General features: G+C 36.0%; 1 protein-coding gene across 2 annotated transcripts in view; it reads left to right on the forward strand.

Annotated features, from left to right (window-relative positions):
• Positions 1 to 8,397, forward strand: part of LOC132110425 (runt-related transcription factor 3-like) — a 54,160-nt gene extending 45,763 nt beyond the window's left edge. For both annotated transcript variants that reach the window (XM_059517015.1, XM_059517016.1), the window contains one exon: positions 6,910 to 8,397. In XM_059517015.1, the coding sequence (XP_059372998.1) occupies positions 6,910 to 7,433 (524 nt within the window). In that variant the 3' untranslated portion in view covers positions 7,434 to 8,397. The remainder of the gene's footprint in view (positions 1 to 6,909) is intronic.
• The last annotated feature ends 4,362 nt before the right edge of the window (positions 8,398 to 12,759 follow it).

The raw sequence follows: 12,759 nt of genomic DNA on the forward strand, positions 1-12,759 counted from the left end.
CACAGCCACGTACCTGGTTCTGGCACGGTTTTCCTTCCCCACGGCGATGCAGTATTCCTGCCCTTCCTGTTCCCGCAAACCCCAAACATCCAAACCAGCTGAGTAATTCTTATCTCCAACACACACAAGATTCCCTTTGTCACACCAGCCCCTTTGACATTTAAGTTAAAGCTTTCTTTAATTGCACTTTGATTGATTTATTATTTCTAATAGACTCGCTGTGTATCAGGTGACATATTTCAAAACACCAGATGGCAGTTTCATCAGAATTCATGCTCTGCAAGGTGAAGAAATAATTTACATTTATTAAAAGCCACACTGCAGCTAAAAATATTGTCACTCCTCTACTGTGTGTTTAATTTAGTTCGGTACACCCAGGAGTTGTGCGAGTGACATATATATATATATATATATATATATATATATATATATATATATATATATATAAATCTGCATTTTTTCTTTCAACAAAAATAGTAGCATAAAATGGGTTGATCTGGCATGCATGTTTCTTTTTCACAGCCACCTCACTGTCAACCTTCACAGGGTAATTAAGGGTATTCACTCCCATTTTTAACTGTGGTTCTCGTTCCCGAAACTTTGCAGTGGCTAAAAGAGAGTTTGAAACTTATACAGAAGGAGGTTTGGAACACAAAATACAGTTCTAGAATTGACTGATTTGTTTCTAGAAGCCCCAAATACAGACTCAAACTTCTAAACAAATTCTGAGCATACTTCAGGTCAGTCAATATTAGATTAGATTCATTTATGTTGTTGTAAAGAAAATCATTTTGGAATCAAAAGTTTTCAAATATGTTTAAAGGCATAGTCCAGCCAAAGATTCTAATTCTGTCATCATTAATTCACTCTCACGTCATTCCAATCCTGTATGCTTTACTTTTTTATGTGTGGAATGCAAAATAAGATATTTTGAAGAATATTGGTGACCTCACAGTTTTGGGTCCCATTGTCTTCCGTAGTATGGACAATAGGGATGGGTGATATGGACTATATCACAATATTTTCTGGTAATTATTGCGATAATGATATCAATTATGATAACTAATATGCATCCACTGAGAGACTCCTGTGTGGTTAGAGAGAAGTATTATCTTTCCTGTTTTTACCCAAAATATAGTGTTGTGAGCACAAACGTAATGCAGTGTCTGTTTCATTCATACTGGAAGCCAGAGGGCGCACTCACACAGAAACTCCACAAATGCATCACAGAAGTAAGAAAACTCATTGCATTCCAGGAAATCCCTAATATGGACAAAGACATACAGATATTGCTGTAGCCGAGTAAAAATAAGATAAAAATGCTTAAACTGATCAAACATGAAGACATTAAACACACAAGTGTGACAACATGTTTATTTGTTTTCTTAAACCATCTTGGGTATTTAAGAATAAAGTATATTTAGAATGCAATGCTAATCAACATAGACTTTATCACTTTAAAACTGTTTTATAAACTATAAAATAGTATGATTTCTGCCTCGTTCTGTGATATGAAACCTCATCGGGTTATTAAAAGAAGTTATTTCAAACACTCATCTAATGGTATGAAGTGAATTTGGAGTAAAAGTATGTCAATAAATCTCTTTGTTGGACAAGAGGTTTGTAAAAAGTCACATGCAAACTGTATCGCACATGTGCTACTGTAGTACATTTATTTATCACACAGATTGATTTTTTTTTGTTGCACGTTACAGCCCTGACCAAATCAGTTCCAGATTGTAGAGGTAGCTCATTATTTAGCCATAAACCCCCTCTGTTTCACGTCCAGCTTGCTCTGGGTGGTATACAGAAATAACAACTAGATTTTATCGTTCTGATCATGGGAAGACCAATTCTTATCTTGAGGAGAATTTTAAATGGTATATCACAAATAATAAGTTGTCGTACATCCCTAATAGACAAAAATAAAATGGAAGTCAATGGGACCCAAAACATCACATTTATGTGAACATGAACATTCTTCAAAATACATGTCTCTTTTTCACAGTCATATCACTGTCAACCATCACAGGGTAATTAAGGGTATTCACTCCAACATTTAACTGTGGGTGTCTCTCTTGAAACTCTGCAGTGTGCACGTGGCCAAAGAGAGATTGACACACACACAGAAACATGTTGGGAAGGCAAAATGTTGTTGTACAATTCCCAGATTTGTTGTGGAACTGCCAAATATGGATTTGAACTTTTCGCAGCATACTTATACATATTAAATCAGATTAGTTTACACTATTGTAAAATTTCCCCTAAAAATCATTTTAAAATCATAAGATTTAATTAAGTTTTTAAATGTTTGTTTCAAAGAGAAATGTAAATTATGTCATTATTCACCCTCCCCCCCCCCAAGACTTTCTTCTGTGGAACACAAAAGAAGATTATAATTTTTATATATATATATTCTTTTACTTTGGAAGTCAGTGGGACCCAGAACTGTTCGCATAACTCTTCTTTTGTGTGTCACATTAGAATAAATGTATTCTGGTTCTGAATAACATGAGGGTGAGTAAACTATGAAAATTGTTTGGTATTTTTTGTATTACTATCCCTTTAAGTACTTATTTTGTCTCAGATGTTTTTCTTAAAAGTCCTTAAAATATACGTTTATTGTGTCAATGTTAAAGTCTCAGATCATTTGGGTTTAGAAGAGCTTGAAGAAATGTTTGCATTTGTGTGGCGGAGATTATTGAGGTGTTTTTCTTAGGAGAAACATCTGAGGAGTAGAGGAGTTTCATCTTGCTCTCTATTGTTGTCCATGAGGAACAATTGAGATGTTAAATAGATCTAACTTGAGCTGTGGGTTCAGATACCATGTGTTCTGTTCTGCAGAATTGCGTGAGTGTAATGTTGACTCACCGCTCTTAACGGCAATGATCAGAAACGCCTACAGAAATAACAAGATCCAACAGTTCTTATATTTCATAGTAATTGCTTCTGAAAGAATATTGATTCCTTTTAATGTCCTACAACAGCAAAAGCTGCTTAATAATTGTGATTTTTGGATCAATAATAATGCAGTCGTTTCAACAAATGGATTTTAGAGTCAATAAGGTCAAAATTCCTCACTGGAGAAAAAAGGCCATTCCTGATTTATTCACAAATGCATTTCATTGTGATCCAGGTCCTGAATCAACGACCTGATTTGTTTATCTCCAGTACAGTATCAGATGTTTGTGAATGGTAACCTGAGCCGTCCTGATGTATGAGACGGCAGCGCGGGCACATGTCCGAGATGAGCTAGTTTGCATGCGACGTGCCGTGTTGTCTTATGGACTACAGCTCTAACATAAACACACAAGATCTACATGTTTGTCTGCGTCTCATGTTCTCTGCCTGTTGGAGCGATATGCCATTACCTTCAGTTATCATTCATCAACATCCAGGGCAAACATTTAGCCATTTCAGCCCTGCTCCAGTTTTCTACCTGCTTGTAAACCATCCGTTTGTCATTTGGACAAATAAATGAGATTGCGACCATGATTTTTCCAAACATCTACATTTGTACTAGCATATCTATTGTTCTTAACATTCTTTTTGTGAAATATCTTGCTTATAAAGTGTGTTTGTGTTATCATTTATCTATAATAATGTCATTTATATCTAATAAATAAACACACACACATATATTAGCTTCATAAAAATCAATACAAATCAGTGTCTCGAAGCTCAGTCTATATAAAAAGCACAAACATGCTTTACAAGCAAGATATTTTACAAAAAGAATGTAGCTGGTATAAAAAACTATTTAAATTGTAGATGTTCAGACAAATTATCAAACGCTAGTGGTACATGTTAATACTCACTGTGCAACACCATTTGGTTAAAAATAATAGTTAGAGGCTCTAGCTCTAGTGATTGTTTGGTTGGTTCCTGTGGGTTTGTGTCACCAGTTGAGCATAAAACCACATAGTAGAAACTCAAACCATGAACTAGTAAGCAAGTCTGGGATCCACATCATTGTATGATTGTTGGACATGTGGTATTTTTGATATCATATATTCTGAAGCAAATATACATGACTGGATTAGATTAGAAAGAGTTTGGAGTATATATTTCAGTCTTTATGTCTCCGTGTCTTTCTTTCTCCTGGCCACATGATTTGCCTGGTCCAGGTGTAATCCGTCTGTTTTTGCATTGCCATTTTACAGGTGAGGGCCGAGATTTGCATCCTCACCAGAACCCTGATCCCAGACAAAACATGCACAATTCCTGCCGCCTAGCTACTGCTTGCTCTTCTGTTAACAAACAAAATCAGTTTCTACAGCAGTCAAATGAAGCAAACCTCTTTAGGGATCCGGGTTACACGCTTGACTGTGGGCTAGTGGAACTGAACTGATCGCTGTGATGGGCCAAAACACAATGGGGGAAGGATAACAGCATTTGATAGGGGCAGTTCACAGCAGAATGTTCATTTTTTTCCATTTATTTTCATTTAGAAAAATGACTGCTGAACTTTAAAACAGCGCTTTTTCCCACCTTATGGCCGTACTGCACAGAAGGATGTTTTCCCCCTCAGTTAGTCATGGCTTAGTTGTGCCAAGACCAAACGTCCCTTGAAAGATTTTATTAATATTAGCATTCAAATATTTGCATTAGAATGAATAATAATATTGTTTCTGTAGAACTTGTCCCATTAATCATTTTTAATTAATATTAATTTATTTATAAAATGTATTAATATTTAATATTTTTCTTTAAACATGTCTGTTATTTTCCAAATAACAATAATTACTATTAATATTGTTTCTGTTGAAAATGTTTCCCAAAACCGTTTTTATATTAATTAATTTATTAATATTTCATAATTTTCTTTAGAAATGTCTGTTATTTTCCCCATAACAATTTTATTAATATTTATATTTATATTTAACATGTCACTGCAAATGTGTAAGAGAAACCTAAAACTTTTGTGTGGATAAAAGTGTGTTCAACATCAAAACCATGACTTTTATTTTATATTAATATAAAATATTAATATTGATTCTGCAGAAAAGTGTATTTTTATTAATATTTATTTATTAAGAATGTTGATTAATATCGATTGTAATAGTTATTTTTCCAATAATAGACTTATATATATTATTAATGGTAATATTGATAGTAATATAGAACATGAGAAGGTCAATGTGAGTGTAAACATAATGAAAAAAAAATACTTATATTAATATATTTATTTATTTTGTGGTTAAGCCACCAAGGGGCTTGAAAAGTTTGATAACCTCTGTTCTGGAAACTTTCATGTTGTAAATATCCTGTCAGGCACTAGAGGGAGACACTGAGTCTGACTGAATGTGTGTCTGTGAGGGTAATGAGGGTGAACAGCGTCTACAGTTTGGGTGCTATATCTGGTTTGCAGCTGTTTCTCAAATCGTTTGTCAGATTTCCGCTTTTAGTAATTCATCTCGTATGGTGTGTGTGTGTGTGTGTGTGTGTGTGTGTGTGTGTGTGTGTGTGTGTGTGTGTGTATGAGTGTGTGCTCTTGTTTTTGTGACATATCAGGACACAACTCTGTATAATGACATGGTTATGACACAGGTATTACAAGGAGAGGGTGACTTATGAGGATATAACCCATGTCCCCATTTTACAAAACGCTTATAAATCATACAGAATGAGTTTTTTTGAGAAAGTAAAAATGCACAAAGTTTACTGTGCGGGTTAGGGTTAGCTGTAGGGATGGTGAAGGGCCATAGAATATACAGTTTGTACAGTATAAAAACCATTACGGCCTAGATTACGGGATGTCCCCACTTTACACAAAAACAAACGAGTGTGTGTGTGTGTGTGTGTGTGTGTGTGTGTGTGTGTGTGTGTATGCATGAGTAAAACTGTGGAGACTGGCAGGAATTTCTTGCCATTTCAGTTCAATCTACGGCAGGTGAAATCTTGAATTCTCCTTAGTTCAAATCAGATTCTGGCCCCCCAAATGGGTAAAAGAGAAAGTCAACACCCCTCTGATGGAAAGAGAGAGGGAGAGCATGGTCTGAGGAAATGAAACTGTATGTTTTTCTCTCTCTTTCTCTGTTTCTGTTTGCAAATGGACCCAGTGCCCCAGATGAATGGGGGGAGAGTGTTTTAAATGAGTCAGTGGCACGCACAGACGCCATTCTCCTCCCTCAGGCACTGGCATGCCAAAGTCTGCTCCAGTATCCCAGCTGCCCCTGCTCGCATGTGGCCAATAAGCAGAAAAATAAAGCCAGAAACAGGCAGCACTTTGTGCTTGTGTGCAGGTGCACAGACGTTTCTCTTACACCTGTTGGTAAATTCTGACGCACAGGACGTGAACGCTAAATGAAACTCCAGACGAGCATACCAGTCTTCTTCATCTTCTTCCTCCTCAGCCTCATAATAGGCTTGCACGAACTGTTTTTACTTTAACAGTTTTTCAATCGATCATGTTGAGTTCACTAGTGACACTAGGCAGTTCAGAGGCAGTAGTTCCTGTGACAGATCATTTTAAAAGATATCTTAACATTATATCATATATTAACATGAATAGCAATGTCATAAAAAAATTATTTATTGTAATTATTGAATTAATAATTTATTTTAAAAAAATAACTTTTTTTATATTTTATTCTACACATGATTTAAATAAAAATGTAAACACTATTTAGCATTCATGGGAAAAACATGTATCGTTCAAATTCTTAGTATTATTATTATTATATAGTCTTGTTGTCATTACTGTGGAAGAGTAATCATTTTAATTGCAAATTATTCAAAATTCAAATCTTTTTATTCAGTTGTATTGAATTTTTACAAATTATTCAAAATGTAAATGTTTTTAGTAATCATGGAATAGCATGGAATCTTATTGACATGACTTGCATTCTGTTACTCTTTTTGTTGTTTAAATGTTAAAGTGACCCTTTCTTTATTTTTCTCGTCCAGGTACAGATCTGTTCCCTCAGAGGTCATCTTTCCCGTCTCTCTCTCCATTAACGGCTCCTCGCTTCTCTGATTCACACATGCATTATCCGGGTCCCTTCACTTACTCTGCCAACCCGTCCAGCACTGGAATCGGCGGTCTCAGCGTGACCGGGATGCCCACCTCCAGCCGCTACCACACCTACCTTCCGCCTCCATACCCCGGCAACCAGAACCAGAACTCCCACTTCCAGACCAACTCCTCACCGTACCACCTGTACTACGGCACTGGATCCGGTTCCTACCAGTTCTCCATGGTTCCAACCGGCGGCACCGGATCGGGAGGCGACAGGTCGCCCACCCGTATGCTGACGTCCTGCACCGGGACGGGCGGAGCCGGAGGCACTGGCGCTGGAAACAACAGCCTGCTCAACGCCAGCCTCGGCAACCAGAGCGACGGTGTGGATGCAGACGGTAGCCACAGCAACTCACCCACAGCGATGAGTGCATCGACACGCATAGACGAGTCCGTCTGGAGGCCTTACTGAGAAATAGTGAAAAAAAAGAGGTTGAAATTAAGAGAAAAGGTGAAAAGTCTTGCATGTTTGATCGTTTTGTTTCTTCGTTTCTATGACATGTCAATCACTTCTAAGACAACCAAAGTGATCCAGACCAGAAATGAAAGAGCTTTTGCTCTGGACGCGCCATACGGGACAGAAATGGACCTCCGTTGATCAAAACTAAAGGAGGACACAAGTCTAACAGGAAAATGAGGTGTATATAGAAAGATTATAATTGAAAAATAATAAGAAAAGTCATCCCATAGTAATATCTCAGCAACTTTTCTTACTAAAAAAGCTGAAAAACCAAAGAAAAAATGGCAGGTGCTTCATGGACATATTCTGATGAGCCTGTCTCAGAAAAAAAGCCAATTCATCCAGCCTTACAAACCATTCTGCCTGAAAGCTTTAATTCCCAGAGTGCTTTGCAATCACAAGGAAGTTCCTGTAAACAATATGAAAGAGCTTCACAGAGCTGCAGGACTGTGGGACTTTCAGTGTGTAAATATGATGATAAACAAAAATGCTACCCACAAGTTTCAGGTACTTTCCAAACTTGCTGAGATAGTCTTGAAATGATCATATAATGCAAGTGTTGGGCAGTGTCAGCTTTGTGGGTTGTTATGCCAATGGGTTTGTTCATTTAAACGGATTTTAGGGTGAATATCACAAAACCTGTCAGGAACATATTCAGGTTATGTTTAATAAGAAATAAGAAATTATATTTTGCATGAAGAAAATGATGCTTAAATGTAAATTATTTCATTTGCAAATCATTTAAATTTACATAAATGAAGGCATCATGTTCGTCATGCAAAAAAAAATTTTTGCTTTGATTTTAGGGTGAAATGTGATCTGGACGTGTTTTCGTGAGATGCACCCTTTAGCTGCAGGTTCTCGATTTGTAGAAACAGTGTCTATAACCCAAATATAGACCAGTAATTTTTTTGTTTTGTTTAGTTTTTTTCTTGCTTCATGCCAATATCACGAACAATTCATTTGCTTTTGAACTTGTGGAGACTCATTGTTTTTGGAATAGTTTTTAGAGTCTTTTGTTTTTTCTCAGTGTTGATCGCTTTTTCTTCCGACTATTGATTTGTTTGAGCTCAGTTTTATGGTTTGTGTATTTTATTATTTTTTTATTTATTTGAGCCAAAGAGGATGTGTTTTCGGGTCACAAACATTTTTTTTTCTCCTTTTCTTCTTCTTCTTTGTTTTAATACAAAATTGGAAGTTGTGCTACTGTAATATATTCTTTCTAAATTATACAAAAATTTTAATGTAATGTCTATGTTTTTCCAATGCAGCTTTATGCACTAAAACATTTATTTAAGAGGTTCTATGTCCTTGTTAAACCACATACTGGAGACATTCTTACCGGATTGAGTTCCATATGATATTTAGTCATGTGCCTGAAAGGCCTCAACCATCACAAACCAAAGAGTCCAACAATCACCTGTTGTCATTCCACGTCTCTAAAGTGTGAAAAATATGTTGCTCTAAGCACCTACATTATGTGTCTACTTTTTTTACCTTGTTCTTGGTATGACTGAAATCGGAGACAATAATTGGGCACGTTTGAAAGAAGATCGGCCTAGATTATTTGAATAACAAAACCATGCACAAGCTCATACACAGAGAGTAAAGTGGCCATGACACACACACATACATACATTCACGTAACAGGTGTAATGTAAGTGAATATTTCAGCCCATAACCCAGAGGTTTTTTCCCATGCTCACACCTGCTGCCATCACCTGGGGGCAAAGAGCCCCAAAAGAGCAAAGGAAACAGATCGAAAGATGGATGAAGAGAGATGTATCTCCTTTCTCAATCTCTGGTCATCCTTCAGGCCTTGTTATCCAAGCAGAAGTGCCCGTGTTCAGCTTGATTCACGGCCGCTTTGATGCTGTTATGTGGGCGGTTATTTTCCTTCCCTTTGTGCCTCTGCTTGATTATCGCCTAAAGCTGCAGGCTACAGGAAAGATGTGAGCTGGTCTAGTTACAAGCAGGAGTCGATTCTCTCCTGCAAGGACTTCTGGGTAATAGAATCCCTGGGTAAACTGTTTGCTTCTGCAATTCTTTCATGTCGTATGATGATTCTCTCTCAGTGCCTCGGTCTGGAACTCTTAATGTCTGTGGCTACAAAATTGTCGTATTTTCCCCCGAGTTTGTTGTGATCGTTGATTATGATTGAGATTGAAATCAAGCTAAATTAAGATTTGCTGGCCCAAAACAAGACCAAAAACCTATCTATTTATTTCCACACTATCAGTACTGATCGTTATTGTGTGTTTCCTTGGAACAGTCTGTTCACTAAAAGGTACTGTACCAAAACCTAACTCTTAAAAATAAAGGTTCTTTATTGCCATTTATGGTTCAATTAAAAAACATCCATGGATCCTTTGTAATAGTGGAATAGGATCTTCACAATTAGGGAAAATAAATGGTTCTTTTATGAAATGTTCGCTGAAAGGTTCATTGCTGAGAAAATGCCCTTGTAGAACCTTTATTTTTAAGAGTGTACTGAGCTCCCTACATAGGCAGCACAGAATCTGTACCAAAAATTAAGCCTGTGTGTTTGTCACTGTGTGAAATGTTCTGAATCAGTCACTTATTTGAAGGCAGATGCCTATGTAGGCATCAATAAAGCTCAATAAGTTTTGGAACATAACCCTAAAAGTTGCCAGTGAAGTGAATATCACTGAAGTTTTGTAAAATGCACAGATTCTAATCATGCTGAAAAAGCTAAAAAAAGCACAACACACTCCTGTAGAACAAATGTTCTTTTTCAGTCATTGTATGTTTGTATGTTTGGTTCTGAAATATGCTCTTTTGTTCCTTCATTGTGTGCTAATGATGTATTTTTTTTAATGCATTTTAATAAAAAAAAGAATAATAATAAAAAGATCAGGATTTGCTTGTGGTTTTAAATTTTATCTACTTTATTTTATTTAGCCATTGATTTTAAAATGCCACAAAAAGTTATATAAATGTTATTTCCTCAATATTTCCAAAATCCAATGGAGTCATTTGTTTGAGATGGTTTAACATAATTTTTGTCACTTAAATAGTTTTACAGACAGAAATTAAACTACTTCTAACTTTTAAAATTATGTGCATTTACATAGTCTACAAACATGTCTACACAAAATATTCACAGTACTAAATAAAATGTAATAATATATTATTACATTTTATTTAGTACTGTGAATATTTTGTACGTATACATAAAAATATGTATACATTATAATATTTTATTATGTATACATAAAAAATGTTTAAGTCTCTACTAGGTTTCAGGTTGGTGTAAGATTTTTTTAATGTTTTTGAAATAAGTCTCTTATGCTCATCAAGGCTGCATTTGTTTAAGCAAAATACAGTAAAAATATTTTATATTGCTATATTATTATTACAATATTAATATTACTAAATATGATTTTCTATTTTAATATTTTATTTTAAAAAAATCATCAAGCTTAATTTTCAGCAACTCACATGTTCCTCCAGAAATTATTCTAATATGCTGATTATTTCTTATTATTATGTTTTGTGGAAACTGTGATATATTTTTACATGATTCTTTGATGAATGGGAAGTTCATTAGTTCAGCATTTATTGCAAATAGAAATCTTTTGTACCATTTTCAATGTCTTTACTGGCACTTTTGATCATTTAATGTATCCCTGCTGATTAAAAGTACAAACTGAAAAACTAAACAAATAAATCTTGCAGGCCCCATTTGAACAGTAGTGTAAGAGGCCTAGAAAAAGCTTTTACTCTAAACAAATCAGAGCTATTTTACTCTGCTAAATCTGCATCATTACTAAATGTAGCTAAAGAAATAAACGGTCTCAAATTAAACTGTCAAACTTCACATCCCTTGCTCATAACCCTCAAATGTGAAGGTTTGTTTTTTCAAACAGTCAAGCCAACATTCAAAGTTTGTCTTGACAAACCTTCCTTGTCTAAATGAATGTCAGTAAGTTTATGTGTCGACGTGCTTTGTGTCACTTAACTTGAAGTTCACACTAACAAGTTCTCACTTCACAATCATAGCTGCGCTCAGTTTTCACGCCTTCAACCGGACAAACAGCAGCTGCTTGATATCCTCACATAATGTGAAAGATGTTGGAAGATTCACACGGTTCATCATTTATTTACATTTATTCATTTAGCTGACGCTTTTATCCAAAGCAACTTACAATTGCTATATATGTCAGAGGTCGCACGCCTCTGGAGCAACTAGGGGTTAAGTGTCTTGCTCAGGGACACACTGGCGTTTCACAGTAGATTCAAACCCGGGTCTCTCACACCACAGGCATGCGTCTTATCCACTGCGCTAACACCACTCCATCAGATTTAACTGTGCCATCTGTAAGCCCTCAGGACACAAACACAGAGCTCTGCTGCTCGGACCGTGTTGAAAGTAAACTTGGCCACTCTTCCAAACCTGTCATGCAGTCAGCAGGCATTACTGTCAGAACAGGTCATTACTGGAAAAGTCTAAATTGGATGTGGTCACTTGCATCACACTCAGCGGGATGTAAATATAGACGGTGAATTCACCTGATGAGGAGTGTTAAGTGAATATGACGGGGTCGACAGCTGTGTGCTGCATTTCAACACAAGGACTCTACTGTTGTGTTTTTGGCATTGTAAGGGGAACATGCTGTTATTGCACAAACTTTTCTTTGTTTAATTTTATCTATCTATCTATCTATACATCCATCAATCCATCCATTTATCTCTGGTCTGTCTTGTCCATGATGAATGTAACATCAACCAGTCATGTTTTTGAATTCGTATATTTCGGTTTCAAATAAACACTACAATGAGAACCTTATCTTAAATTTTCCTCTTGAACCCCATGTTCCAGTCACTCTCCCAGAGCGCAGATAAAGGTCACGCTTTTAATTAACTAAAGCTCAAGAGAAGAACTGACACACGGACCGGGATGCAGGAAGGCTTTTCTCTTTCTTACACAAAGAGAAAGTCACAGGATAAGCCTCTTTCTCTGAGAGACATCTGAATTTAACACAATTGTATCATGAAATGTTATTGCAAGAAAGAAATCTATACTGATACAAAAGATTTCTGTTTCAAAGAAATGCTTTCACTTCATTAAACAACCCTTAAAAATATCTATCACAGTTTCGACAGAAACATGAATTGCTTTAAGCATTAATAATAATAAGAAATGTTTCAAATCAGCATATCAGAATGATTTCTAAAGGTTCATGTGACCACTGAAGACTGGAGTAATGATTCTGAAAATTCAGCTTTGCATCACAGGAATAAATTACTTGTAAAA

The sequence above is a fragment of the Carassius carassius genome, chromosome 30 (assembly GCF_963082965.1).
Source record: "Carassius carassius chromosome 30, fCarCar2.1, whole genome shotgun sequence".
Lineage (NCBI taxonomy): Eukaryota > Metazoa > Chordata > Actinopteri > Cypriniformes > Cyprinidae > Carassius > Carassius carassius.